General features: G+C 40.0%; 1 protein-coding gene across 3 annotated transcripts in view; it reads left to right on the top strand.

The window, feature by feature from the left end:
• LOC113547359 (zeta-sarcoglycan) overlaps positions 1 to 25,083 on the top strand; it is a 157,598-nt gene that overhangs the window by 129,350 nt on the left and 3,165 nt on the right. For all 3 annotated transcript variants that reach the window (XM_034301381.2, XM_034301382.2, XM_053231000.1), the window contains 2 exons: positions 1,217 to 1,289; positions 17,013 to 17,136. In XM_034301381.2, coding sequence (XP_034157272.1) covers positions 1,217 to 1,289; positions 17,013 to 17,136 — 197 coding nt within the window. The remainder of the gene's footprint in view (positions 1 to 1,216; positions 1,290 to 17,012; positions 17,137 to 25,083) is intronic.

Genomic DNA, 25,083 nt, shown 5'->3' with positions numbered 1-25,083 from the left:
TTCTATCTGTCTGTTTCTCTCTCTGTGTTTCTCTCCGTCTCTCTCTCCCTATCTATCTCTGTCTTTATGTCTCTGTCTTTCTTTGTTTATCTGTCTTTGTTTATCTCTCTCGTTCTCCCAGTCTGTCTCTCTCTCTCTGTCTATCTCTCTTTTTCTGTCTCCCTGTCTATCTGTCTCTGTCTCTTTCTCTCTTTACATCACTGTCTATCTATCAAACTCTGTCTCTCAGTCTCTTTCTCTGTCACTGTTTATCTCTCCCTTTCTCTCTCTCTCTCTCTCTCTCTCTCTCACTCTCTCTCTCTCCTTGTCTCTGTTTTTCTGTCTCTCTGTCTATCCCTGTTACCTCTGTTTCACTGTCTCTATCGATCTCTGTCTTTCTGTCTTTTTCTATCTTTATCTCTCTTTATCTCTCTGTCTCATCAGTTTCTCATTGGTCTATCTATCTATCTATCTATCTATCTATCCATCCATCCATCTATCTATCTATCTATCTATCTATCTATCTATGTCTTTCTCTCAGGCTTTCTCACTCTGTCTCTATCGTTGTTTATCTCACTCATTCTCTCTGTCTGTCCGTCCGTCTCTCTCTCTCTTTCTCTTTTTAACGAGCAGTGTGTGGGAGGTCAAGTGGAAAAGTGAGGTTCAGGGCCGCCAAACTCATCGTCCATTAAACCTGCAGAAAGAACGAGTGTGTGTGTGTGTGTGTGTGTGTGTGTGTGTGTGTGTGTGTGCGTGTGTGTGTGTGTGTGAGAGAGAGAGAGAGAGAGAATACATAAACTCATTTCTGTTCAAACTAGAGAGTAGAACAATTTCCACTATAAGTCGAAATTTACTTTACACTTTATAAAGAAGAAAGAAAGAAAGAAAGAAACAAAGAACGACAAAATGAAAGGAGGTTTTCATGGAGAACTGTGATGTCATGATGTCAGCACTCATCTTTTCTCTTTATCACTGACCTTCTCTTCAGTCTTTGGTATTTGTGCACTCGTTCTTCTTTTCTTATTATCGTTCTCTTCCTTTTATCATCCATTTTCTCTTATCCCTTTTCTTCCTGTCACTCTCTCTCGCTCTCATTTTCTCACCCTTTACTTTTCCTTTCTTCATTCCATTCATCTCTGTCTCTCACCTTTCTCATCCTTTATCTCACTTGTCCAGCTTTCTCAATGTCTCTTTTCCCTCTCTCCCTCTCTCTCTCTCTCTCTCTCTCTCTCTGTAGGTAACGAGGGAGTCGTGTTTGCTCATTCGGTCGAGACGCCGCACATTCGAGCCGAACCTTTCCAAGACCTAAAGTGAGTCTCATCGTCTCGAGACAGAGATAATATGAGAATTTAAGTGCGTGTGTGTGTGTGTGTGTGTGTGTGCTTGATGGCCAGTGTGTTAATTCTCATGCTCAGTTTTTATTAACACCCTCATGCACTTAGCATTAAGAGAAAAAGGCCACGCCCTCACAGACACGCCCATCGATAAAACATTGACCAATCAGACTTCTCTTTTCCACCATTTCAGCCAATAGGATTAAAGCAGAATAAGAACTGCATTATACAGTATTTTCCATTCCTATACAGTTAGCGCCGGAGTGATGCGTCACATTTATGGTTTATTATTATTTATTTTAAAGAGAGAAAGAAAGGAAAAAAATTAATATTAAGAAAATAAAGAAAAAACAAAGAAAGAAAAAAAAAGAAAAAAAGAAAGAAAAACACTTAATATTATTAAGTAAAGAAAAAAAAACAAGAAAGAAAAAAGAGAATGAAAAACTATTAACATTGTTGAGAAAACAAAGAAAGAAAGAAAGAAACAGTGAGGTTACCTTAGAGCTGTTAGCTAACTTGCTGGTAGTGTTTAGCTAATGAGAAGCCCATGCTAGCTCATTTATTAGCGAGCTAGCATAAGCTAGGTTGTGTTAGCACGGTAGCACATTCAGTAGCGCTTGTCTTTGTGTGTTTTTTGCTCTAAATCTTTTTCCTGAAAGCTAAACTAGCAGAAATGTAGCGTGCGGCGGGAGAAAGTGTGTGTGTGTGTGTTTGTGTGTGTTGGATGTTTTACACACCAAGGTTGACGGCTTCTACGTTTTCCTCACAGCTTTATCTCCATTTCTGCCGAGATTCTTCCTCACACTCTTTTCTTTCATTGTGTTTAGCATCCTTGCGCTGCGCTAGTTCGCTGTGTCTCTGCCGGCTTGCTTTAATTCACTCATCCGCACTGAATCGCTCTTTCATTAAAGCGCGGGACGTGAAGCGAGCTCGCTTTATCTTTACTGTTGTTTTATTGAAGCGCATTCGTCACCTCGCTGCTTAACACCCCGCTTAAGAGGTTCTCGCTAATTGCGCTAGTTATGAGCTGTTTTTCTTTCGCTCTATTTAGCTATAACTTTTTTTGAAAGACAGTGGTTGAAGTAGGAATGATCTCTCTCTCTCACTCTCTCTCTCTCTCTCTCTCTCTCTCTCTTTCCCTAAAAGTGCCAAATTATGCAGTTAAAGTCAATGATACACATAATGAACTAATGGAGTCCATTAGCGGCTAATGACGTATGGCTGGGGTTTTACAGACGGAGTTAAATTGCGACTTGGTTTAGAAATACAGAATACAGAAGGAATCGGTCAGCGAGATAAAACTCGCAAAACTTATCAACGCTTTCCAGCTGCTTTCTTAAATGTGTTTGTTTAATTCGAGTGCATTTGCTAATTCAGTACTTAAGTGTTAGCGCGCTAACTTCTAAACAAACAGTTTATCAAAAAGTTTTTTAGCAAATCCAGTCATTTGTGCTCATTTGTGCCAAACTACTACAGCGTGACGACACTCACGACCTTTATACGATTAAACGTTTTACATACGTACATACATACATCACACTGAGTGCAAAAGTTTACACACCCCAGGAGATAAAAAATAAAGGTCATTCCTAGCAAAGGGATAATTTATTTTCTGTCTGTTTTCTTTTCCTTTGTATCACAAACACCAACAAAAGTTCAAAGAATATTTTAGGTTTTTGATGTGTTTTAGTTCTAGTTGTACATACGGTTGAGTGCAAAAGTTTGTGCACCCTTGGGACAAAATGGAGGAAAGAAATGAAATTCATTGTATACTGATACTTAGTTTATTAGTTTTGTTTATTAATAAATAAACAAATATGTGAATCCTAATTAAATGCCTTAAAATGAGGAAAAATATATTTAAGATATCTAATATTGATTTATAACTGATATTGATCTAGAAAAAAATGGGAGGGGCGGAGCTAATTTGTGCAAAAAAAATAAACAGAAGCTTGAAACGATGAAAGCAGTTTCAACGCACGGCAGAACTGTAAATCAATTTTTTAAATTTTTTTTGATAATTAAAAAGTATTTAAATAAGTAAGTAAATAAACAAACAAATAAATAACTAAATTATATATATGTACACACACACATATATATATATATATATATATATATATATATATATATATATATATATATATATATATATATATAATGAAATTATATACAAACCTATATAATTAAAGTTTCTCTAGAAGAATGTTGAACATTACAAACTGCACATTTAGATTGAAAGAAAGAAACAAACAAACAAATAAACAAAGAAAGAAACAAAGAAAGAAAAAGGAAGAAAGCCAGCCAATGTTATTTAAAAAGAGAATAAAGGGATGAAGGATAGATGAGGTCAATGAAGAAGAAAGAAAAGATTAAAGACACAAACAAATAAATAAATAAATCCTGAAATTAGAGAAAAGATATAAATAAGAGAAAATATATTTAAAATGAAATAATTGATACTGCTGTAGAGGATCTTTCCATTCTGCACACGTGTGTGTTCAGCAAACATTGCGTTTTTATATTCATAGAGTGCTAATTCATGTTTATTTAAGACAAGATTTGAGAGTGTGTTGAATTTTATTCGACCAGATTTAAATTTATGGATCGAACTCATTGTTTAAACATGGACTTTTGACAAAGCATTAGAATTCAGACCTCGCGCTTCTTCTCATCCTGACGTCCTTTGAGACGTTTGAGAGAAAGAAGTCACGGCTGACTCACGAACCGAACGATAACCCTCAATTTCATCCGGCCTAAACCCTCGATGAATGCCGGACCCTCTGTAATTTAATTCCTCTTCTTCTGTCTTGGGGATGATTTCACTTAACCTGCTGCTGAAGCCCGAGCTCTTTCACAAGAACGCCAGTGAATAGCAGAGTTTAGTTTTACACGGCTACTCTGATGTTCATAAAAATACGCTCGGATCTCAGGGCCCAGACATCTATCAGTATAATAAATGCAGTATGCCGAGAAGTTGCATCTTTTATGGGAAGAGGCGTGGCCAAAAGCCAGAGTTCTTCCAGTAGTATATTAAAGTGAATTATGATGGAGAGTGAATTTACAGCTTCATGCTAGAAGAGTTTCTTTGTTAATGTTTACTGAGATCCTGAAGTTCAGAGATCAGTAGCAGTCCTGTTTTTTTTTACCGAACAGAAATCTTAACGGAAACATAAATAATGTTAATACTGTACTGTCTGTTTCTACGAGTTCAGCGACAGAATGGCATTTGAGCTGAGATTTCCTCAATTCTATGCCAGTTAGTTATGATGCTGTAACATGACAAATCCAAACCAATGGCTCGACTGGCGAGTTATCTTTGAGTGGGATCAGTGGGCGTGTCTTTGAGCTGTAGTTTGATCTTCTCCTGTCATACACGACCTCATATTAAATTTGTATAGATACATTATGAACAAAAAAAAGAAAACTTGGAAGGAAGCAGAAGAGGTTGTTGGAGGTGAGTGTAGGTAGCTGAGAACGACGCTAGTATGAAGCTGAGCACGTAAGACGTAAATCAAATCAAACTGAGTCTAATATCTGGGCGTGTCTTTAAGTGAGACAGATGGGCGTGTCTTTAAGTGAGACAGATGGGCGTGTCTTTAAGTGAGACAGATGGGCGTGTCTTTAAGTGAGACAGATGGGCGTGTCTTTAAGTGGGACAGATTGGCGTGTCTTTAAGTGGGAAAGATGGGCGTGCCTTTAAGTGAGACAGATGGGCATGTCTTTAAGTGAGACAGGTGGGCGTGTCTTTAAGTGAGACAGATGGGCGTGTCTTTAAGTGAGACAGGTGGGCGTGTCTTTAAGTGAGACAGATGGGCGTGTCTTTAAGTGAGACAGGTGGGCGTGTCTTTAAGTGAGACAGATGGGCGTGTCTTTCAGTGGGACAGATGGGCGTGTCTTTAAGTGGAAAAGATGGGCGTGTCTAAGTGAGACAGATGGGCGTGTCTTTAAGTGGGACAGATGGGTGTGTCTTTAAGTGAGACAGATGGGCGTGTCTTTAAGTGGGAAAGATGGGCGTGTCTTTAAGTGAGACAGATGGGCGTGTCTTTAAGTGAGACAGATTGGCATGTCTTTAAGTGAGACAAATGGGTGTGTCTTTAAGTGGGAAAGATGGTTGTGTCTGAGTGGGACAGATGGGCGTGTCTTTAAGTGGGAAAGATGGGCGTGCCTTTAAGTGAGACAGATGGGCGTGTCTTTAAGTGAGACAGATGAGCGTGTCTTTAAGTGAGACAGATGGGCGTGTCTTTAAGTGAGACAGATGGGCGTGTCTTTAAGTGAGACAGATGGGCGTGCCTTTAAGTGGGAAAGATGGGCGTGTCTTTAAGTGAGACACGTGAGTGTGTCTTTAAGTGAGAAAGATGGGCGTGTCTTTAAGTGAGACACGTGAGTGTGTCTTTAAGTGAGAAAGATGGGTGTGTCTTTAAGTGAGACACGTGAGTGTGTCTTTAAGTGAGAAAGATGGGTGTGTCTTTAAGTGAGACACGTGAGTGTGTCTTTAAGTGAGAAAGATGGGTGTGTCTTTAAGTGAGACACGTGAGTGTGTCTTTAAGTGGGACAGATGGGCGTGTCTGAGTGGGAGAAGTGGGCGTGTCTTTGAGAGGGATGCATGAGTGTATCTTTAAGTGGGAGAGGTGGGCGTGTCGGAGTGGGGCAGATGGGCGTGTCTTTAAGTGGGACAAAAAGGCGTGTGTATAAGTAGAATATGACTACATACACACACACTGATGACTTCCCTCCTTCTACTATGAAAGATTTCTGTATGTGGCCTTCAAGACACTCAGAGCCACTCAGAGATACATATATAGACCCAAAGACCCGCGTCTTATCTGGACAGATGCTTCAAAAGTAGTACAAGGATTTTTCAAGCACAGGTTTTTTTTGTTTGTTTTAAGGATGCCAAACGTTCTTTATACAATGAGAACGTCTTTAATTCTTACAGCAGCATAATGGATATTAGATTTAATACAGCTGTTATACTCCAGGAGTAAACCTGGATTTTCAGTCATATAAATTACAGCAGCAGGTACCACGTGTGACCTTTAGGGCTCTGGCTACTGATCAGCTTTGTAAGTACTAATTATTATTAGTATTCTATTCTTAATGTTTATTGAGCTCTATTTTCTTCGTGATGGCTGAAAAGGTATTGTGTCGTCTTCTACTAAACCCAAATAAAACACTTAATAGATTTCCTGGAATTTGGCTCAAACTTAGTCATTCATCTCTCTTTAGTTTAGTTCGTTAGTCGTGTGAAGGTTTGAAATTGCCTCAGGCCTTCATTATCATTCATTATACACCAACGCGAAGACAATGAAACATTAGCGCTAACTGGAATAGGCTCAGTCTCTCTCTCTCTTGTACAATCCTTCCTCCCGGACTGCCGTGACTAAGGAGGAAGCTATCACGGCTTGGTTTCTGGTCACTCAGACTAGGTGTAAATCATGTATCAGTTGAGAAATATTGGAAAAGAAAGAGAAGGAAAATGACCTTGTGCTGTTGCTAATGCTGGGCATAAACCTTGGATTTGGGATCTTTGGGATTTGAAGTCAGCCTTTTGCGTAGTAGCACAGAGCTGTTTCTGAAACCTGAGCTCTATTCCACACCCAGAGCTTCACACAACACGGAAAGTGACAACGTTTTTTTCAGGATATAAAATGATAAGATGGACTGTGCAGGCTAGACAGAAAACGGCCCATAATTCTCCGGTTCAGAACTGCCTCGTTTCTCGTTTTTTTTTTCTCCCCAGAGATGACACTTGTCTGCTCTTCACCGCAGACGTCTCGAGATCCGAGGTGAGAGTCAGGGGTCAGATCCTCTTGATTCAGTTTGACTCGTGAAGTGAATCCAATTAATAGGAGCTAATTAGTTGAAATTTGAATGATGAGCTCTTGAATCGGTGTGATGCGAACGCAGCCGAGTGGAACTGAAGCGGAACCGACGACCCCGCCCCGCTTTCGGCGGGGAAACGTCTCGAGTCTCTGTGGAGTGGAGCCGAGCGGAGCGTGATTGGTTTCGACTGACGGACGACGTGACTACGGTCCGGGGATCATCCATCTGCTTTTTGCTAAGCTGTGGGACGTCAGGATGCATGATGGTAGATCAGTGATGGACCTGAACAGTTAAATGGAGGGGCTGTGATCTAAACGTCGATAGATCTTGAGCTCGTGAGCAAAACGCAGTGTAAGTCCAGTAATACCACCTTGTTATCAAAAGCTCTAAAGTTTAAACAAATCCACTTTTAGCTGTTGGAGTTTGACATGGAAACCTCTGTACTGTCCTATCTGAGGTGGTCTGAGAAATCCCATCGGATGTCCAAAAGTCCAAAAGTCCAATTTTGACCAAAATGATTTTTTCCTTCCTATAAAATACTTCAACACCTCAACTTTAAGAAAATATGAATGACGCCAAAATGATGTCAAAATATTTTTATTGGCTACACCCGTTTATTTCAGCCAGTTACAATTTTTTAAAACTTACATCACTATAAAAACGTAGAATCGTAAAAATGACTTGTTTTCCTTCCATTTCTTTCTTTCGTGTGCATCTCTCCTCAACAGAATGCTTTGTGAATACATTGTGGAGTGATGAGGCCATTTTCCACTTTCTCTCATTTCTTATTCATCGTTGATTAGACGACAGAGACGCTGCGAAAGCCACAATCAGGAAAAATAAAAGCGGGAGCTCCGGCAATTACGGATATTGACCCCACATTATAAAAATTATAAGTTAAAATGCGACTCAGTGACAAGCCAGAAATAGCAGAGAGAGCCTCGAGGAGAAATATTATTCAAAAAGGTCAATCCTTTCTCCTGAATAAAGCTGAAGGGAAAGTGTTTTTACGTAACATAATGTCTGCTCTGTAAAAAAACTATACAGTGTGCCATAACACAAGCTCTGTGTTATTATAGTGTATTTACTGCAAGTTATAATGCGTTATAACAAACTTATTTCACTTAAAACCTCTAACGACCTGCTATAATGCCCGATTATGTGTTATATAGATTCATCTGTATAGAATATATAATTTGAGATGGTGTTTGTTATAATGCATTATACAGTAGCATAATTTAACTCACTTCATTTAAAAGCTCTAATGCTGTAGAGTTTTGTTTTAAAACATACAATTTGAGGTGTGTTATAATGCATTGTAACATATTATAACCTCACTTTTATGTAAGAAAATAAGCCTTCATTATAAGTTATAAGTTTGTTATAAAGCATTATGATACATGGTACCTGTAACTATTGAGGTTTATAGTAGACATTATAATGTATTATGTATGTTATAAAGCATTTCATAACACATTCTATGAAGGCCATATGTATAATGGCTTATGCACACATTCATGACTTGTTATAATGCATGCAAGGCATTATAGATTGTAGCAATGTTTATAATGCATTTATAAATAGTTTATAATGCATTATAAGCACTGTTTATAACACATTATGTCAATACCGAAGATATTCTGTGCCAGTTTATAAATGCTTGGTTTCTTTAGTAATGGTGTTACTTAAAATATAATAATAATATAATAATAGATAATTAAAATATAATAATAAATATTGCTATGCATTTTCAGAGATAATTATAACAATGTGTTTGATACCTTATGAATGCTTTATAACGTCATGTGTACATAGTCATAGTTCATTATAACTATAGCCTTCATAGAAAGTGTAACTGCATTTTTATTACTACAGTATTATTTATTTTATATTTTAATTCTCAATTTTTATTTTATGTTTTTAGCACTGGATCTAGTGGTGGAAAGTTTTTCTTTAAACGATTTTTAATTTATGCAACATTATGACGCTCCTTATTGTTGAACAAACTGAAATACTAACAAAGCTAGCAGGAAAGGCAGCCATTTTCTTAGCATATCTGGTTTGGAGCTTAGACTTAAAAAATTTTGCAACTTAAATTGCATAATATAATATACAGCAAGTCATCAAAAATGCGCTAGATTTTCATAACGTAACATATAACTCGTATGTAAAGAACATGAGTTAGGTTACAACCGTTAGCTAGCAAGGCTGGATAATGTTTCCTGAAAAAATTATATCTTCCATCAATCTTTTTTTTTAATTTAGGTGATATAAGACTGGTACTTGATAGATTTTTTAAGGTAAAGTTGATAAAATGTAATTTCTAGCTAACAGCGACTGTGATGGCGGCCATATTGGTGTCAGTTGTAGCTGGAATGGGTTTTACACACACACACACACACACACACACACACACACACACACATACGGTGTGGCAGAACTGCAGCACAAAGGACTTCATATTGACGCCGGAGTGATGGCTTTACTCTCTCCAGAGATTAATTACAGATGGACAGAGCGCGACAGAGAGAGAAATTGAGAGATTTGAAAAGGGATTTGCCGGCTTTATTGCTCATCGGAATTTGCACAGACGATGGAAATGGATTGGTGCCTGTGTGTATGCGAATGTATCACTACCAGTCGTGTCACATTCCTCCGTCTCTTCATCACCGACTCTTCATTGTCTAAACCGGTGATGGATACAGGGGGGGGGGAGTTTAGGCGCCCCACGTTGCTGCTGATCAGTTTTCACCCGTGTCATCGGTCAGTAAATATCTTGATGAAGTTTGTGGATTTGTGGCATCACGTCTCACACACAGGCGCCCGAGGGACAGCGAGTCGTGTTCGATTCTCATTTTCAAAATGCCATGCACTTCATTGTAAAGAGGCTGATGATAGCATCTGTGCCCTCCAACCACAGTCAGGTAGTTTGTGCTGAGATTCTCACTATCGCACCATCTCACCAGTTAAATGCCAGCCAGAACCATATTTACAGAAAACCTGACAAGGACAGGCCATGCTAATATTAACCTGTCTGGAGAAAATAAAGGACAGAGATACCAGAATGTGTGAAGAAATGAATGGGAACGGCTAGCATACGTCACACTAGCAAGCGACAAATCGCCGGCCGAGCGTTTATTTTCTGCATACGTGCATGTTTCAATGCCAATTGAACAACATTTCAATTCAAGACTTTTTTTGGCAATTCAATGCAGATTCCAGCTGGTACACTTTTTGTAAAGTGATGAATCCATATGATTCGCTCGAATGATTCCTCAGACCAATCCTATGGTGCTTGTGGTCCGATGTTTCTTCAGTTCCCAGCACACGACTTTAGTTTATCGGGAAGAAAAACTTATAACTATGGTTTCGGCTTATTTTGTCATATACAAGCTCTCATTAAATGTGTACAGAGACATTACGAAGAAAAATAAGGCTTGGAAGGATGTAGTAGAGATCGTTGGGCCCTGTGGTGAGTGTATGTAGCACAATAATACACAGTATATAGGATGTTGGTAAATGGCAGCCTCACAAGAAGCGAGAGAATAAGAACAATAAAACACTCGGGGACGTGATGTTACAGGAAAATAATCAACTTCAAGGTCATAACAGTAACTCTGCTTTGTCACATCACCCCATGTTGTGTTTTATTCCTTACATATTACGCAAGATTTAAAAAAAAGTCTTTAAGCTTTGATTCTTGGCAGTTCAGCTCGGAGGTTTCTATGATTTAAAGACATTTCTTCAAAGACTCCGGTACGAAGCTGAACCCTTTGATAGCAGCTTCGTGGTTCTATTTTATTGGTCTCATCCTTCAGTAGCAGCCTCCTGAAACAGACGCACACTCAGGGAATACTGATCCTCTCTTTTATTCCTGTTTTTGTCTCACACTCGAACAGCTCATCTAGCATTCCTTAATCTTCATCTTTCCCCCCTTCACGGCTCTCCGGATGTTCTGTTCCTTCCTGATCCTCGTCCTTCTCCGAGACGACAGCCGTCTGCTCTTTCACTCCTGATCACATCTTCAGCCGTGAGATTGCTGTATATCACGTCCCGTGTCTCAGGGTCTCTCTGTCAGACGCTGATACTTTACTGCGTCTCTCTCTAACTCTCGTCTGTCTTCCTAGTTGGCTTTCCGTTCGGACGTTTTTATGTGGATGTGGATTTGCATGAGGGGAGAAGCCGAGAAATTCAAGAGGATGTGATAAAAAATGATGGAAACATATCATTTGTAGATATAGATGACGATGTAGTCTCTTTTAATGTCATCTTGTTCTCCTTGATATATCTTCGACGATAATTAGAATGTGATTAAACACAGTTTAAGCAGCAGATCAACAGTGAAAATATCTTTAATGTAAATCATATTTCACTGTTTCCATGAAGGATATTAGACAAGCAATTTGTGAAAGGATTATGTTAATAAAAAATAGTTTTTTTATGTTTTTGTTTACTACATTTTTGCTTTGCCCACTTTGGCAGGACTACACATTATTCCTTTTGAGAGCTGGCAGCTCACTAGACTCCACCATCTTGTCTTCTTTCTTTTTTCAATCCACACTTCCAACTTGTCTATCTTTCTTCCTTCAGATTCTGTCTCACTGCTTCACTTCTTTTTCATATTACATCAAGATCCATACGTGCAGCTTTTCTCTGGAAAAGCTGGCATTTTTTTGAAAATGTCACATCCTGCCATTTCGCCATCTCTGGTGGCGCGACATAGCTCATCTATCTGCGATACAGTGCCATCCGTCATCTTGAAAGGCCGAAGCTCGGTCTAAAAAGTGTCCGGGGAATAAGAAAGCAAAGGTTAGCTGCAGGAATCCCAGTGGTTAATGTTAGCATTGGACCGAGCCAGAAGTCAATATACAGAACTGTAGGGACAAGGGAAAGGGCGCACCGAGACTTAGTGATAAATCACAACGCACACACAAACATCAACAGAGCTAGGCACCCGGAGACGTTGACAAATCGATGACGCCCAACATGCTGCTCAAATCTCCAAGGAGAAATCTTTCTTTCTGGGAGCCTCATGTCATCACAAAACTTTTCTGGGTGAAGCGATTTGGGAAGGAATCCAAAGTGACATCACCAAACCTGCCCATTTTTTAAAAGTACGCTACAACAGGCCCATTCTTAAAGACACTAGATCTTTAAAGTGTACCTGGTTCATCAAGAGTTTTCTGATACGGATGTAATCTGTTATAAGGTTCTACATTAAGAAGAACTCTTAATGTTTCCCAAAGAAAGACCTTCCAGAGGTTTATAAGAGTCCAAAGAAACCATTACGTGAAACCCTCACTGAGAAGGAAGCACTGTTTTCTAGGTTACAACACAGAAGTCTTAATGTTTCCTCCACAGAGACCATTCCAAAGATATATAAGATCCAGACGGGACCTTACTTGAAACTCTCACTGATAGGAAGCACTCTGTTCTAGTGTTCTATATAAAAACCTTTATGTTTCCTCCAGAGAAACCTTCCAGAGATACACAACATCCTGAAGGAATCCTTACTTGAAGCTCTTGCTGGTAGGAAAGCTACATGGAAGCCTTAATGTTTCCTTAAGGGTTCTAAGAAAGCAGTCCTCTAAGTAATGTCTCGGCATTGAAAAGTTTTTTTTTTTTTTTTGCTAATTTTTTTGTCCTATTGGTGGAATGCTCAAGTATTTGAACAAAGTGCAATAATTTGAACAATAAAGAGTGAGAACCTTTACTATAACCCTGGGTATAGTTCATGGACCTCATTCTTTAGAACCGTGACTTTAGGGTACATTTACATTTCACAGTTTGCATGAGCATAGATAGAAAGACCTGTTTAAATAAAACAACAGACTAAGAGAAAAGCAGTTTTTTGGATTATACAATATGAATCTAATCATGTGATTCCTCACAGTCTGTCAGGCTGCAACATGCCAGGAGTATTTTTGCCAAAGTGCAAAATGCTGCACCTCTAAAATCACCTGTAATGCCTCATCATCTGTGAGCTGGGGAAAATTTGCTTCACATCGCGATGACACAGAGGGGTTTTTTTGTCTCGAAATTGTTACAGTGAGGGAGGAAGTGCAACTCCGTCTCACTGCATACTGTCCTCTGTTTGGACATGATTAATGTCTGAAGTTTGCTTCTTTCTCTTTACATTGGAGCTGCAAGGCTAATGTGGCTAAATAAGGGACTCTTATAACCACCAGTTTAGCATTGTGCATCAAGTCCATGTGCATGCCTAAACCATCACATGGTCACATGGTCGAGTTGTTCAGTATCTCAAAGAGACTCATTGATACACTGCTGTCTGAGAAAATTATATTACAAAACTATATGTCATAACATTTTGTGCATTGCATGTGACATTTCTTAATTTTTTAACTATCGCTAGTTTATCAGTTCACCTGATGATAGATCCAGAAGTTATTTTTCTGGGCTCAAATGTTACTAGATGGCTAGCTAGACAACTAAGTTAAGACTAAGTAACAACTCTTTATGAGGTAAGGTTACTTGACTACGAGGTAACTGGAAGATGAGCAAATTACATACGTTACATTTATAAATATATTCATTAAATGGTGCAATAGTTTGGTCTGAAGTGTTAATGGAAATGTCATTAGCATCATGGAAAAGGCCTCAGTAATTATTCACAATGATTATCACCTCAGTCGGCTTTGTGGAGATTGCTGATGTGGTTTCTGACACTGTGTGATACACTGACATCTACAAACACAGACATTTAGGAGTATGCAGGATGGGACAAACGAGATGAGTTTACTTACTTTACATTTGTAAACATGGTCTTCCATCAGTGCAGTGGGTTGGCCTGCCATGTTTGTGGAAGTGCAGTTAGATTAATGTTGAGCACATGGATACAGTTTCACCTGAAAGAGCCATACCTTTTCGACACACACTTAGAAGTTCCTTTGATATTATACTACATTATACAGTGGTTTTGACACTTTGACATTATACCGCAGATCAAAATCCATGCAGGAATTCTTTGGGATTCTTGTCACATCTTATTTAGTGGTGCTTGGACCCCTGTGGTACAGCAGGTAGTGCTGCTGCCTTACGGTATCTGGGTCCCTGGTTCGATCCTGAGCTGGGGTTATTACCTGTGTGGGGTTCCACCAATTACTTCCACCTCCCAAGAACATGCCAGTAGGTAGATTAGCAGCACTAAATTGCCCCTAGGTATGAAGGACTGTGGGACTGTCAGTGTGCATGATGCCCTGTAATGGACTGGCATCCCATCCAGGGTGTATTCCCTCCCACCTTGTGTCCAGTTTTCCAAGGATCTACTGCCACCAAAGCCAGGATAAAGTGGTTACTGAAGATGAATGAATAAATGGTGCTTGGACCCCTTCATACAGCTTGAAACTCTCCATACGAAATGCCATGGTCAAAACTGTTACCCGAAATTGTAATTAAGTTATCCGTTTTATGGACTTGATCGCATAAAAAGATCTTTGTGTGCATTCTTTGCAGACTGAGGACAGTACACTCCATTCTTTAAAGTGCACTGCTCATTCTTTCCCGAATGAAAAGAAAGTGTAGTTCCATTGTGCTCGTTTTTTGCTTGTCATGTATACCAAAAAACAGCTGCCTGCGAATCCGTCAAGCAGACAGCTGAAGGTCGAGCGGGATGTTGGTGCTGAATTACGGCGATAAGAAACCACCAAAGCATGCTTATCTATCGCTAAAATGAACCGGTTAGGAAGAGGGGGAGGACTGTGGGGCCATCTGTGGACTCGAGATATTTATACACTTTTTTTGTGAGCGTCCTGCACTGGAGACCCTGAAACAGAAAATCAATGCTTTGATTGAATCTCTCTGTTGAAAAGGCCTTTGGGGAGAGATTCCACCGAGAGAGAAATTGAGGGGAAAAATGGAGGATCGTTAAGTCAATATATTCATTTTTGTCAAGTTGTTAATTATCCTGTAAGCTAGACAGTCCTCAGTCTACCGGTGTACCATACTCATATACTCAAATATGCTCAATTATAGGTCAAATTGAAGTGTGTGTGTGTGGGTATATATGACGTTGACTGGGACAACAGCTGTTGTTTAACTTAATATAATATCAATAACAATATATTAACATCCTGATACAATTTTCTGAGTAGTATTAGTATTGTCAGGTGCTTTTATAACTGAGCAAATGATAAATTTATTAGCTAGCCCATCAGGCAAGTAAAAGCTCCAGTGTGCTGCCCAGTCACGTTTTAGTTGCCTGGAAACCTAATTTAGTCAGCTAAATAACCTAACAATATATGGTGAGACATTATGTGCAGTGCAGCAGTGTCAGTAGCGGTATCAGCTCAACACTTCCATTGCCTGCCTGTATTTCTCACCTTATTTTCATGTTTAGGAGCCAAATGGGATTTGTTGCATTTTTTTGTGCCATAGACTGAGTTCCGCACCCAAGAGATTAGTTCCAGATTCTAATTGTGACTGAATTGGAGCTACATTTCCTCCTGAAGTCCTTCGGGAATACCTGGCTGTTTGGTGCCAGATACACACACACACACACACACACACACACACACACACACCAACACAGTAACATTGCTTCATTAAAATGCTAAGGAACAAGGCAGGAATTCAGAGAAGCTAACTCAGGGTGACCATGAATAGTGTTAGGGCGAGGGGCGGAGTTAGTGATCAAGAGACTGCATGGATCCAGACATCTCTAAATCCTTAATTCATTTCCAGCGAGGGAGGCGTGGCCTATGGTTTGTTATTCACAGTGATGAAAGGCGTGGTCTGTGTTTGTCAGTGCAAGAGGCGTGTTCTCTATCTGTCTTAATGAAAGAGAGTTAGGGTTAGTATCCCAGTGGAGTTCTGGTCAGTACGGCTGACAGACTCGGGAAAGGAGGCGTGGCCTTAGAACCTGTCAGTGTCATTGAAAAAAGCATGACCTATATGTCTGTCCGTCTCAGAGAACGAGGTGTCTGAGTGTCTGAGTGAAGAGGGCGTGGCCAGTGTGTCGATGAGTCTGAGTTAAGGAGGCGTGGCCTCAGCACCTCTTGGTTTCCACCCTTCAAAACAAACATTAATACTGAATCACAGTGTATTTCTCAAATCACTGGCTGCTATAAAAGTAATTTTCATACACAGACTTGGCAATAACATCAAGAGGCATGTTGTATCGCCTTGGAATGAGACATACATGTCCCTCAGTAATTTTAGACCTTTCAGAGAACATTACACATAAAATGAAGGGTTACGTCTTCTAAGTTTAAGCATGAGGAACAGAACACATACCCAGCATTCTCTTTATGACTTGTAAAGCATGTAAATTGTAGAATATTTAAGCTAAACAGTCCTTTTTTGTATTATTACTAAAAGCATGAGCATGACCTGATTTTCAGAATATCTTATTGCAGTAAAGGCTACAAAAACATTGTTTTAGATTTGAAGGGGAATGGTTTTGATTTAATATTATGTGTTTGAATGGATTTTCAGACTTTTATTTCCCCTTTTCATTTATTTCCTGTTTTTTATTGCATGGAAGCACAGTCCATTACTACACTATTCATTTTAACATAATGATAAAGGAAAAGTAAGATTCATGAACCGGTCCTCTAAACATGTGCAGTTTAAGCATATGTACAAATGTCTCTCACAACAATGTCAATTCTGCAGATATTTTAGATCTCTCCAAGAGTCCAGAGAATAAAAAGAGCCTAACTCTGCTCAGAAGCTCATCATATCAGTGCATTCTCATAATACTTTTTCTCATAATACTTTTTGACCCCATGGGTCGGTATTCATAAAGTTTCCTCGAATTGAAAATCAGAATGTTATTAGCCGAGTGACCTGGGAGAGAGGAATGCAACACAGTGCATACAAAAATATCCAGTTATGTTTTTGTTCTTGCTGTAGGTTAGAGTCTCCAACGCGGACTCTGACGTTGGAAGCGCCGAAAGGTGTGGAGGTGAATGCGGGAGTGGGGGAGTTCAGAGCGTCCTGCAGGAAAGAGCTCACTCTGGAGTCTTCTGAGGGGGAGGTGAGTAATTTATTAGTCCTCGTAGACAGGAGCCACAGGATCCCTCTTTTGCTACTCAGGTGTTGGAGCTTCCTAAGACACATAGACAGAATTGAAGTGTTATCACTCACTAGAATGTGAATTCCAGCTGTTCTATGTTTATAAATAGCAATCAATACTGTTCAAATCAATGACATCTCCCCACGGACTGAGTGCTCTCTCAAGGCAGTACACCAGGTACCACTGCTGCTTCACAGCTCCAGGGTTCATGGTTTGATCCTGAGCTCGGGTTACTGTCTGTGCAGTTTGGCAAATTTTTTCCTTGGCCCTAGGGCCTTCCTCCAGGTTGTCTGGTTTCTTCCCATCACCCAAAATCACACCAATAGGTGGATTGGTGACTCTAAATTACCCCTAACTGTAAATGAGTGTGTGATTGGTGCCATGTGATGGACTGGTGTCCAAGATGTGTTCCCACCTTGTGCCCAGACCAGACCAGGACTAACTATATACTGAAGATGAATAAATGAATATGTGCTCTAGTGGTGCATTTGGCAGCTATCCACAGGTTGGTAGCTATTGCCAAGGGCCAGGAGTCTTAGATTTGCAGAGAAATCTAATAAAAAAATCAGAGTCTTTTTTAGCTGCCGGAGTTGGCTGGGTGGATTGTGCGTTTGCCTTGCTCTTACAAGGCAGCAAAGATGACCTAGTCCCTTTCTTGTTGTTGATTCTTAACATAATGGGACAAGTAGCATTATTCAGCAAGTGCATTAATATCTGTCAGGTCCAGCTTTCATGTGAAAATCAACAGATTTATGATAAACCTGGCACTCTAGTAGTGTGTTGGATTAGAACACATGTAACTAGCAAGGAAAAGATCTTTCACCTTCACATGTTAGTAGCTATTGCCCAGAATCAACTAGTTGTATCATCCTAACAAGAGGCACTATATACCAGGAATGGTGTGTTTGGTGTAAATGTGTATTCTCATTCTAATGTGTTGAGATTGGAAGAATTGGGATTAAAAACCTGGATTAGCTAAAATAAGTGATGCAATTGGATTGGTAGGTGATGCAGTCTCCGCGGGCTCACTAGATGGGGAAGGTTGTATAGTCCTGAATCTTGAATCATCTGTTATTTCGAGTGATCCTACTCAAACATCTATGTCTTTTAGGTCATATATCAAGCATGGGTAAGTTCCGGCAATTGCTTTCACATTTGTCCTGTGATGATTTGTGATGACAGTCAATCAGAGATAACCAGGCTGGTAGCTATTGTCCACAATCAACTAGATGTGTCATCCTAACAAGGGGCACTATATAACCGAAAGGCTGTGCTTGTTGTATATTCATATTCTCATGATTAGGAATTGGACTAGCTGAGATACAGAATGCAGCTGACCTTGTAGGTTGTATGAATTTACTCAAGCTCTCACTGGGTGAGGAAGATTGCATAGTCCTGATTCTCTTATTATTTGTTATTTTGAGTGATGCTAGTCAACTGTTTATATCTGTCGAGAGTTGAGCAGTTAATACACTCCAGGGACTTTCCAGAAATCAATAATGTGATAATGAATGAGGATTCCCAATTGACCAAATGCTCAAGTTGGGCCTTGGGTTGGAAGATATATAGATAGCAACCTAAGTGGAAAGATCTTGTATCCTCCTGGGTTGATAAGATGTTTTTTCCTAGAGTTGGTAATAGTTAAGATAAATAGTCCAAGTGGGATTTTCGGCTATATAGCTTGTGCAAAAGCTCTGCTCATACTGGTTGAGAAAGATGGTGTCTGTTAAGCCGGAGATGTAGAGAATTGACCATGCAGAGAGTTAGTACTCTCCTGAAACTCTCTGGCAATCAATAATGTGATAATCAATGAAGATTCCCAACGGACCAAGTGCGCTAATGAAGAACACATGTAGCTAGTGACTTCACTGAAAAAACAACCCCCACCCCCCCTTCCCCTGGCTGCTGTCCGGCTGGTAGCTACATTGCAGGAAAGATGCACAAAATTGGTTTAAAAAAATCATATATATCTTCGCAAATGTGGGAAAGCAGGTAAACGATTTGAAACGCGCTCACACTTAGCATTCAGTTAAGCTTCTGGGGGCTGCAGAGACAAGTAGTTTGAGCTTATCATGCATCAGAGGTGGTTAGTTTGCAGTGTTATGACAGCTAGTTTACAAGGTCATACATAAAATTACAAACCATATCAGTACGAGCCAGACCTGTCTGTCTTTCTGTCTCTTTGTGTGTGTTCTGCTGCCAGTGTATATCAAAGCTGTCAAGCTTCAAGACTCGTGAGACGCAACCATGCATACTTTAGCACCTTCTCTTTACAGCATCTGATTCAGCTAATGAAGGGAGCAAGGATTAACCGAGGAACAGATGAAGGGCCGCACGTTACTCATAATGAAGGGTAGCTAGGTGGTTGTTAGTATATAGCTTTATGCTAAGCTGTCGTTGCTAGCATCCTGGCAGGAACATTTGTGTCCAACAATCTCTCAAAATATCATAAACATGTTCAGACTATTATCCAGTCTCAAAAGTGCAATATTGTCATACTTCCAGCTAGAACCGTGTACACGTACGGGATTCCTGCTAAAAGTATCAGGCAACAATCCATCCTTTAAAAGGAGGAGTCAATTTCTACAGATTTATAAGCACTTAGAAAGAGTCCCATGTTTCCCAGAATTGTTTTCCATGACTAAAATAATGAACTTAAAGAGTTTCAAACTTTTTTTTTTTTTTTTTTTTTTTTTAAGAAGTATGAAGGTTTTCTAACACCAGCGCAATCTGCTGAAAAATTTACACCCTCACACTGAGCCTAAATGAGTGCCGCCATCTTGGAATTGCTCTCTTTGCTTCACTTTCCCTCACTTTAGTAACTGCCCAGGCTATTTAATTAACTTCCAGAAGCATGAGCAATACATCATGCTGTCCTGTCAACTTCCCGTAAAAAGGACCATTTTTTTCCTTTCTTTGCCGTGGAGATAGCAGACGTTCCTTTAGACCTGCACAATGCCGGCGAGAACTACATGCGGTGATATGATAGAGAAGTCACCGGCGGCGAGGCTCAGCGAAAGTGCTTTTGAAACATCTGTCCGATCCTCTAGCAGGCTGAATTTGTCAAGTCTCTCTCTCTCTCTCACGCTCTCTCTCTCACTCTCTCTCTCTGTCTCTCTCTCTCTCTACCATAACCGTAGATGCACTCGATGGCTTATCCAATGTTCTCCCCTCGCTCTTTAATTCCCCCTTTTTTCCCCGCAGGAGGGGTGCTGAGATGTGACAAGACGAAAGCCAGCAGCAAAAGTAACGTGAAGGGAAAATAGATGTTTCTGTCAATTTGGATGGAGAGAATGAGGTGTCTCAGAAGGTCCAGATGGTGAGCTAAATCAGTGCTGACAGCGGCTAACTCTTTAAAAGGTGAATTTAAAAGTCTGTGGGTTTTAGAGAAGGGAATTAAGCAGAGCAGCACGTTCTCGTGTCGAGTTCCAAGCTGCCCATTACAATCAGAGAGGGAGATATGGGATGTGATGACGGCCTGTTTAAGAGAGAGTGAGATACAATCAGGGGAAGAGATAGACATCAGGTAATGAAGATAAAGCAATAGAAAGAGCGAGAGAGAGCACAATACTGAACTGGTAAAAGACTTATTTTCTTTCTATGGTCATAGTATTTCCGTATAGATGTTTGTTTATTCATTAAACACAACAATTACAATAACTCCTAAACCAGAAATGTCATTTCTGTGCTCAAATGCACTTTGTAATGCGCGGCACTAAGAGGCATGAGACAAGTGTGTAAGTTCAGTGTGAGCTTTATTGGGGCAAATCCAAGAATCATCATTGTAGTCCACAGAACAGGTAGTGAGATAATCTATATAGTGAGATGATATATAGTGAGATAATCTATAATCAAAGCTGAAAACAGGCACGAGTCGAAAGATTATTAAGGTATATATATTAAGGAATAAACACAGAACAGGTGCACACATTAGGATAACAAATCAGTGACAGGATAGTGGCAGGACAGGAACGAAAACAAAGGCACGCAGCAAAACGTAAAGAAAGGCACACAGAAGAAAAAGAATAAGCTCAAGCAATGCTCGTCATGGCACACTTGCTTGTAACTAGTAATGCAACTAGTTCACGGGCCAAACATCTGGAGTTGTTCGTGTTGTAGTAATCGATGGCTCAGACCTCCAGGTCTATTTAGTTTGGCAGCACTTGTTTCAAGCGGTTTTCCTAATTATCTGACATGCAGAGTCTCCTGTATTAGAATTCATGAGCTAATGTGTGTGTTACTTCTCTGCATGATAATAAGCACCGTTTGTGTCCACTTGCATATGTTACGGAGGTGTCAACATGCTAGCAGGGAAATCCTAGCAGCTGGAGAAAAATACCAGAAAAACATTCATTTTATAAGAGAAACCCTAGCGTAAGTGAAACAAGGATGCGTCGTGATAGAGATGGGCTAAAAATCGAATCGCTATGGCTAAACTGTACAGAAGCCAAGCATGTTCTCTTTCATCTTTCTTCTTTTGCAACTGATCTTTCAGATCAAGTGAGATTGATTAAATGATTCCTGGGAGGCCTGAAGGATTCGGTCAGCATAACATACACGATTATCCTAAAATCCTAAACTCACAATACTGATTTCCTTTCCATCTGCACTGACAGCTGAGGGAATGTGTTACTTACCTACCTGCTAGGATGAGTTATTAAATTACTTAGCTAAGCACTAAAATCTTCCAGGAAATCATCTCGTCAAGTGTGTTCCTGTGGAAGAAAAGGAAGCAGGGTGAGGTTTGCACTTTCAAACCTGGTGTTAAAAAAATGGAAAAAGTCTCCTCTCATTCGGTGTAGAGCACCCCTGCGTATCCATTTCAACGACTTAATTATAAGGAAGCTGAGTAATTAAAGCTTAGCGCTGCTAGCTTTTGAATTCTGCTGCTGGAGCGTTGAAGTGCAAGATAAACATGTCTGAATGAGTGAGCAATCTCTGATACTCTACAGAAAGCTGTAAAGCAGGGACGGGTAAAAGCAGTACAGCTGTGGAAAACTTTATTATATTTAAATCCTCTTCTATTAAATTCGGTCTCACGGCAGCGTGGAAGTAAATCCATGAACTGTTTAACACAGATAAGCAGCAAATTAGCAACATAACGTGCTACATTTCACAGAAATGTGTTTTAACATTGGAATTTAGAAACACCAAAGTCTGACATTATGAAATGTTAGAGGACTAACAGGCTGCTCATTTTTACTCTTAATTACTACATAATTAAACTGCTTGCTCGCTGATGAGCATGCTAGCATAACATACAGTAACTGGCAGGTTCGTAGCAAAATCTTTATATACAGTATTTGTATTTGATTTCTGTACAGTTTCTGTGTTATGTTTCTCTACAGAAAACATACAGTAAGAATTTAACAGGCTCTGAGAAGTTTAGACTTAAACGTTTCAAAAATAACGTTCCTGCAATGTTCTAAAAACATCGGTTTGCTTCCGAACGTTATTAGAACGTTGCTCACGCAATGTTCCCGTTTACACAAAAATGAACATTAGCAGTGGACAGGTTAGTCATGCTAACATTCCCTCAGGTAAATATGTCACCGCAACGTTGTAGGAACGTTATTCAGAAACGTTATTCACAACGTTCAAAATGTTCTCCTAACCTAAAATGGTGAGTATTTTTTTTAATGTCCTTAGAAATTACAAGGATATTATCTAAGAACATCATCCTGCTACTTTAGAAATTCTTACAGTGGATTCAAATGCGCACGTTTTTTTACAATGTTGTAAATGAAATGTTATTTTAAAACACATTTTTCAGGAATGTTCATGAGGTTACCGGAACGTTCTTCTAACGTTTTTAGTGTGATGTCCTCTAGGAGACAAAAAAATCGGACGTCTGCAAACTTTTCTAGCTAGCAATTTTCCTAATCCGATCTAATTACGTAAAACTGTCAAAAGCTTAAAGAAACATATTAGGTCGTGTTCACACCTATTGGTCTGTTTGTGAAGTCAGAATCAGAGCGAAATTGATTGTTTTGCTTTGTTTGCTTTGGTTTCACACCGCACATGAGGGGCATGTTGGGCTCTTCTTAAAACTCGTTCATTTGTTGGTCAGAAATACAGTGACAGAAAAATATAAACAAACCTATCGATTTTTTTTTTTAAATCATCCAAGCCTGGAGACCAACTAGCCTAAAAAACTAGGCTACCTTTTAACTAGCGGTAAAAAAAGATTCGATAATCATAAAACTAATGAGTTTAAAACATTTTGTGTGGCGCATTTTTTCTTTTTTGTTTATCCAAATCTTCACAACAGGTGGCATTTCTGCAGCACACCAGCTGGCATTTGTCGACATTTAGCAGCTCACATCTACACACAAAAAACACACACAAAAAAAACACACGGCATGTTTGATTCACTTCCGGCAGGTGAGTCGATTCAGAGTTGATTCAGAGTCGAATCAGAGTCGATTCAGAGTCGAATCGCTTTCCTGAGACGGCCTTGTTCGGTGGTTGCTGTGTTCTCGCCTGCCTACAGAACCACACCAATGAGCAGGCTTCACCACGGCTCTGCTCAAACACTGCATATGGTTTTCCAGAAGGTTCTCAGGGTGCTCCATCTTTTTTCTATCGAATTCTATTGAGACATGGAGTTAAATATCACCGTGCGTCCCACACCTGCGTCTCCGTAGCGCTGTCTCCCTCTGTCTGTCTGTGTTTGATTAACCTTTCCCCCCGTGCTAGCGGCGATATCATGAATCATAAGCGTCCTGAGAAGCTGCTGATTAAAGCTTTGTGCAGGTTCGCAATGGCGCCGTGGCGATCTGGAAGCATGGCATTCTGGGAAAGTGTGTACATGTGTGTTTCCTAGGGAAAGCATTTCCTCCTCTCTCTCTCTCTAAGGGCTCATGCGAGGTCATGTGACTCAGGGGTCCAGGCATTTCAGCAGCTTAATGAAGTGTGTAACGTGCTCCGACGATTTGCGCCGTCGCCGTCATTTGTAACCCGCGTTTGTGTGTTTGTGCTATTTTGGGATTCACAAGCCGTCCTTCATTCTCCTCTCGTCTTATCAACATGTCAGTGAAGAAAACACTTTCATCTCTCGCTCCTTCTGTTTACCCGACACTCACTTTTCTCTCCGTCACTCCATCTTTTTTGTTTGTTCATTTGTTTTTTTTGCCTTCCATCCTTTTTCCTGTCTGTCCTCTCTCTAATTGCCTCCACTCCATCCATATGCACACGCGCACGCACACACACACACACGCACACACACACACACACATTAGCATCTTAAACAGGGCGCTAGTGAGGCGTTTTCGTGCCCGTGTGAGAGCGGCAGCCGTTAATGAGTGCAGATATCTCCGCTGGGAGACTTTAACTCTCCTCATAAACCCACCCAAAGGGCTCCATCTTTCCCTCTTTCAAAATGGAATATGTTCTGTCTTTCCATCAACTGCTGCTGCATGCCCTATAAACTCTACATGAAGAGGCGCAACAAGAAAACAGCCTCAAAAATGTGCTGACAAAACAGCGCCCCAAATCCAATACTGCGATGCTAACGTCCTAGATTAGCATGGAGTTAGGTAGCAAGGAACGCTAAATGCTAGATTGCTAGGTATTTATGGGGTTGAAACCATGACGGATTCATGTTCAGACGCTATAGTGTCATCATGTCATTAGCTATTAACATTAACATACTGCACATGTGGCATTTGTTTATTCACTATCGCTAGTTTCAATAGTTTAGATAGATTCCAAACTAGTGGAAGGTTTGTTTTAATAACGTAGCTAAGCTAACTGGCTACATGATTAGCCAAAAAAGCTAGTCTCATGATTATTTGCTAGCCACAAACACAATTCAGCTAAACAGCGATAAAATTCATTCCTTTAATGTGTACTTCTCTGGTATCTTCAGCATCACAGTGTGGTTATAGTGTCAGTGTGTGAGAAAAG

The sequence above is a fragment of the Pangasianodon hypophthalmus genome, chromosome 28 (assembly GCF_027358585.1).
Source record: "Pangasianodon hypophthalmus isolate fPanHyp1 chromosome 28, fPanHyp1.pri, whole genome shotgun sequence".
Lineage (NCBI taxonomy): Eukaryota > Metazoa > Chordata > Actinopteri > Siluriformes > Pangasiidae > Pangasianodon > Pangasianodon hypophthalmus.
Note: the sequence above shows the minus strand (reverse complement) of the source record. Positions and strands in the feature narration are given on the sequence as shown.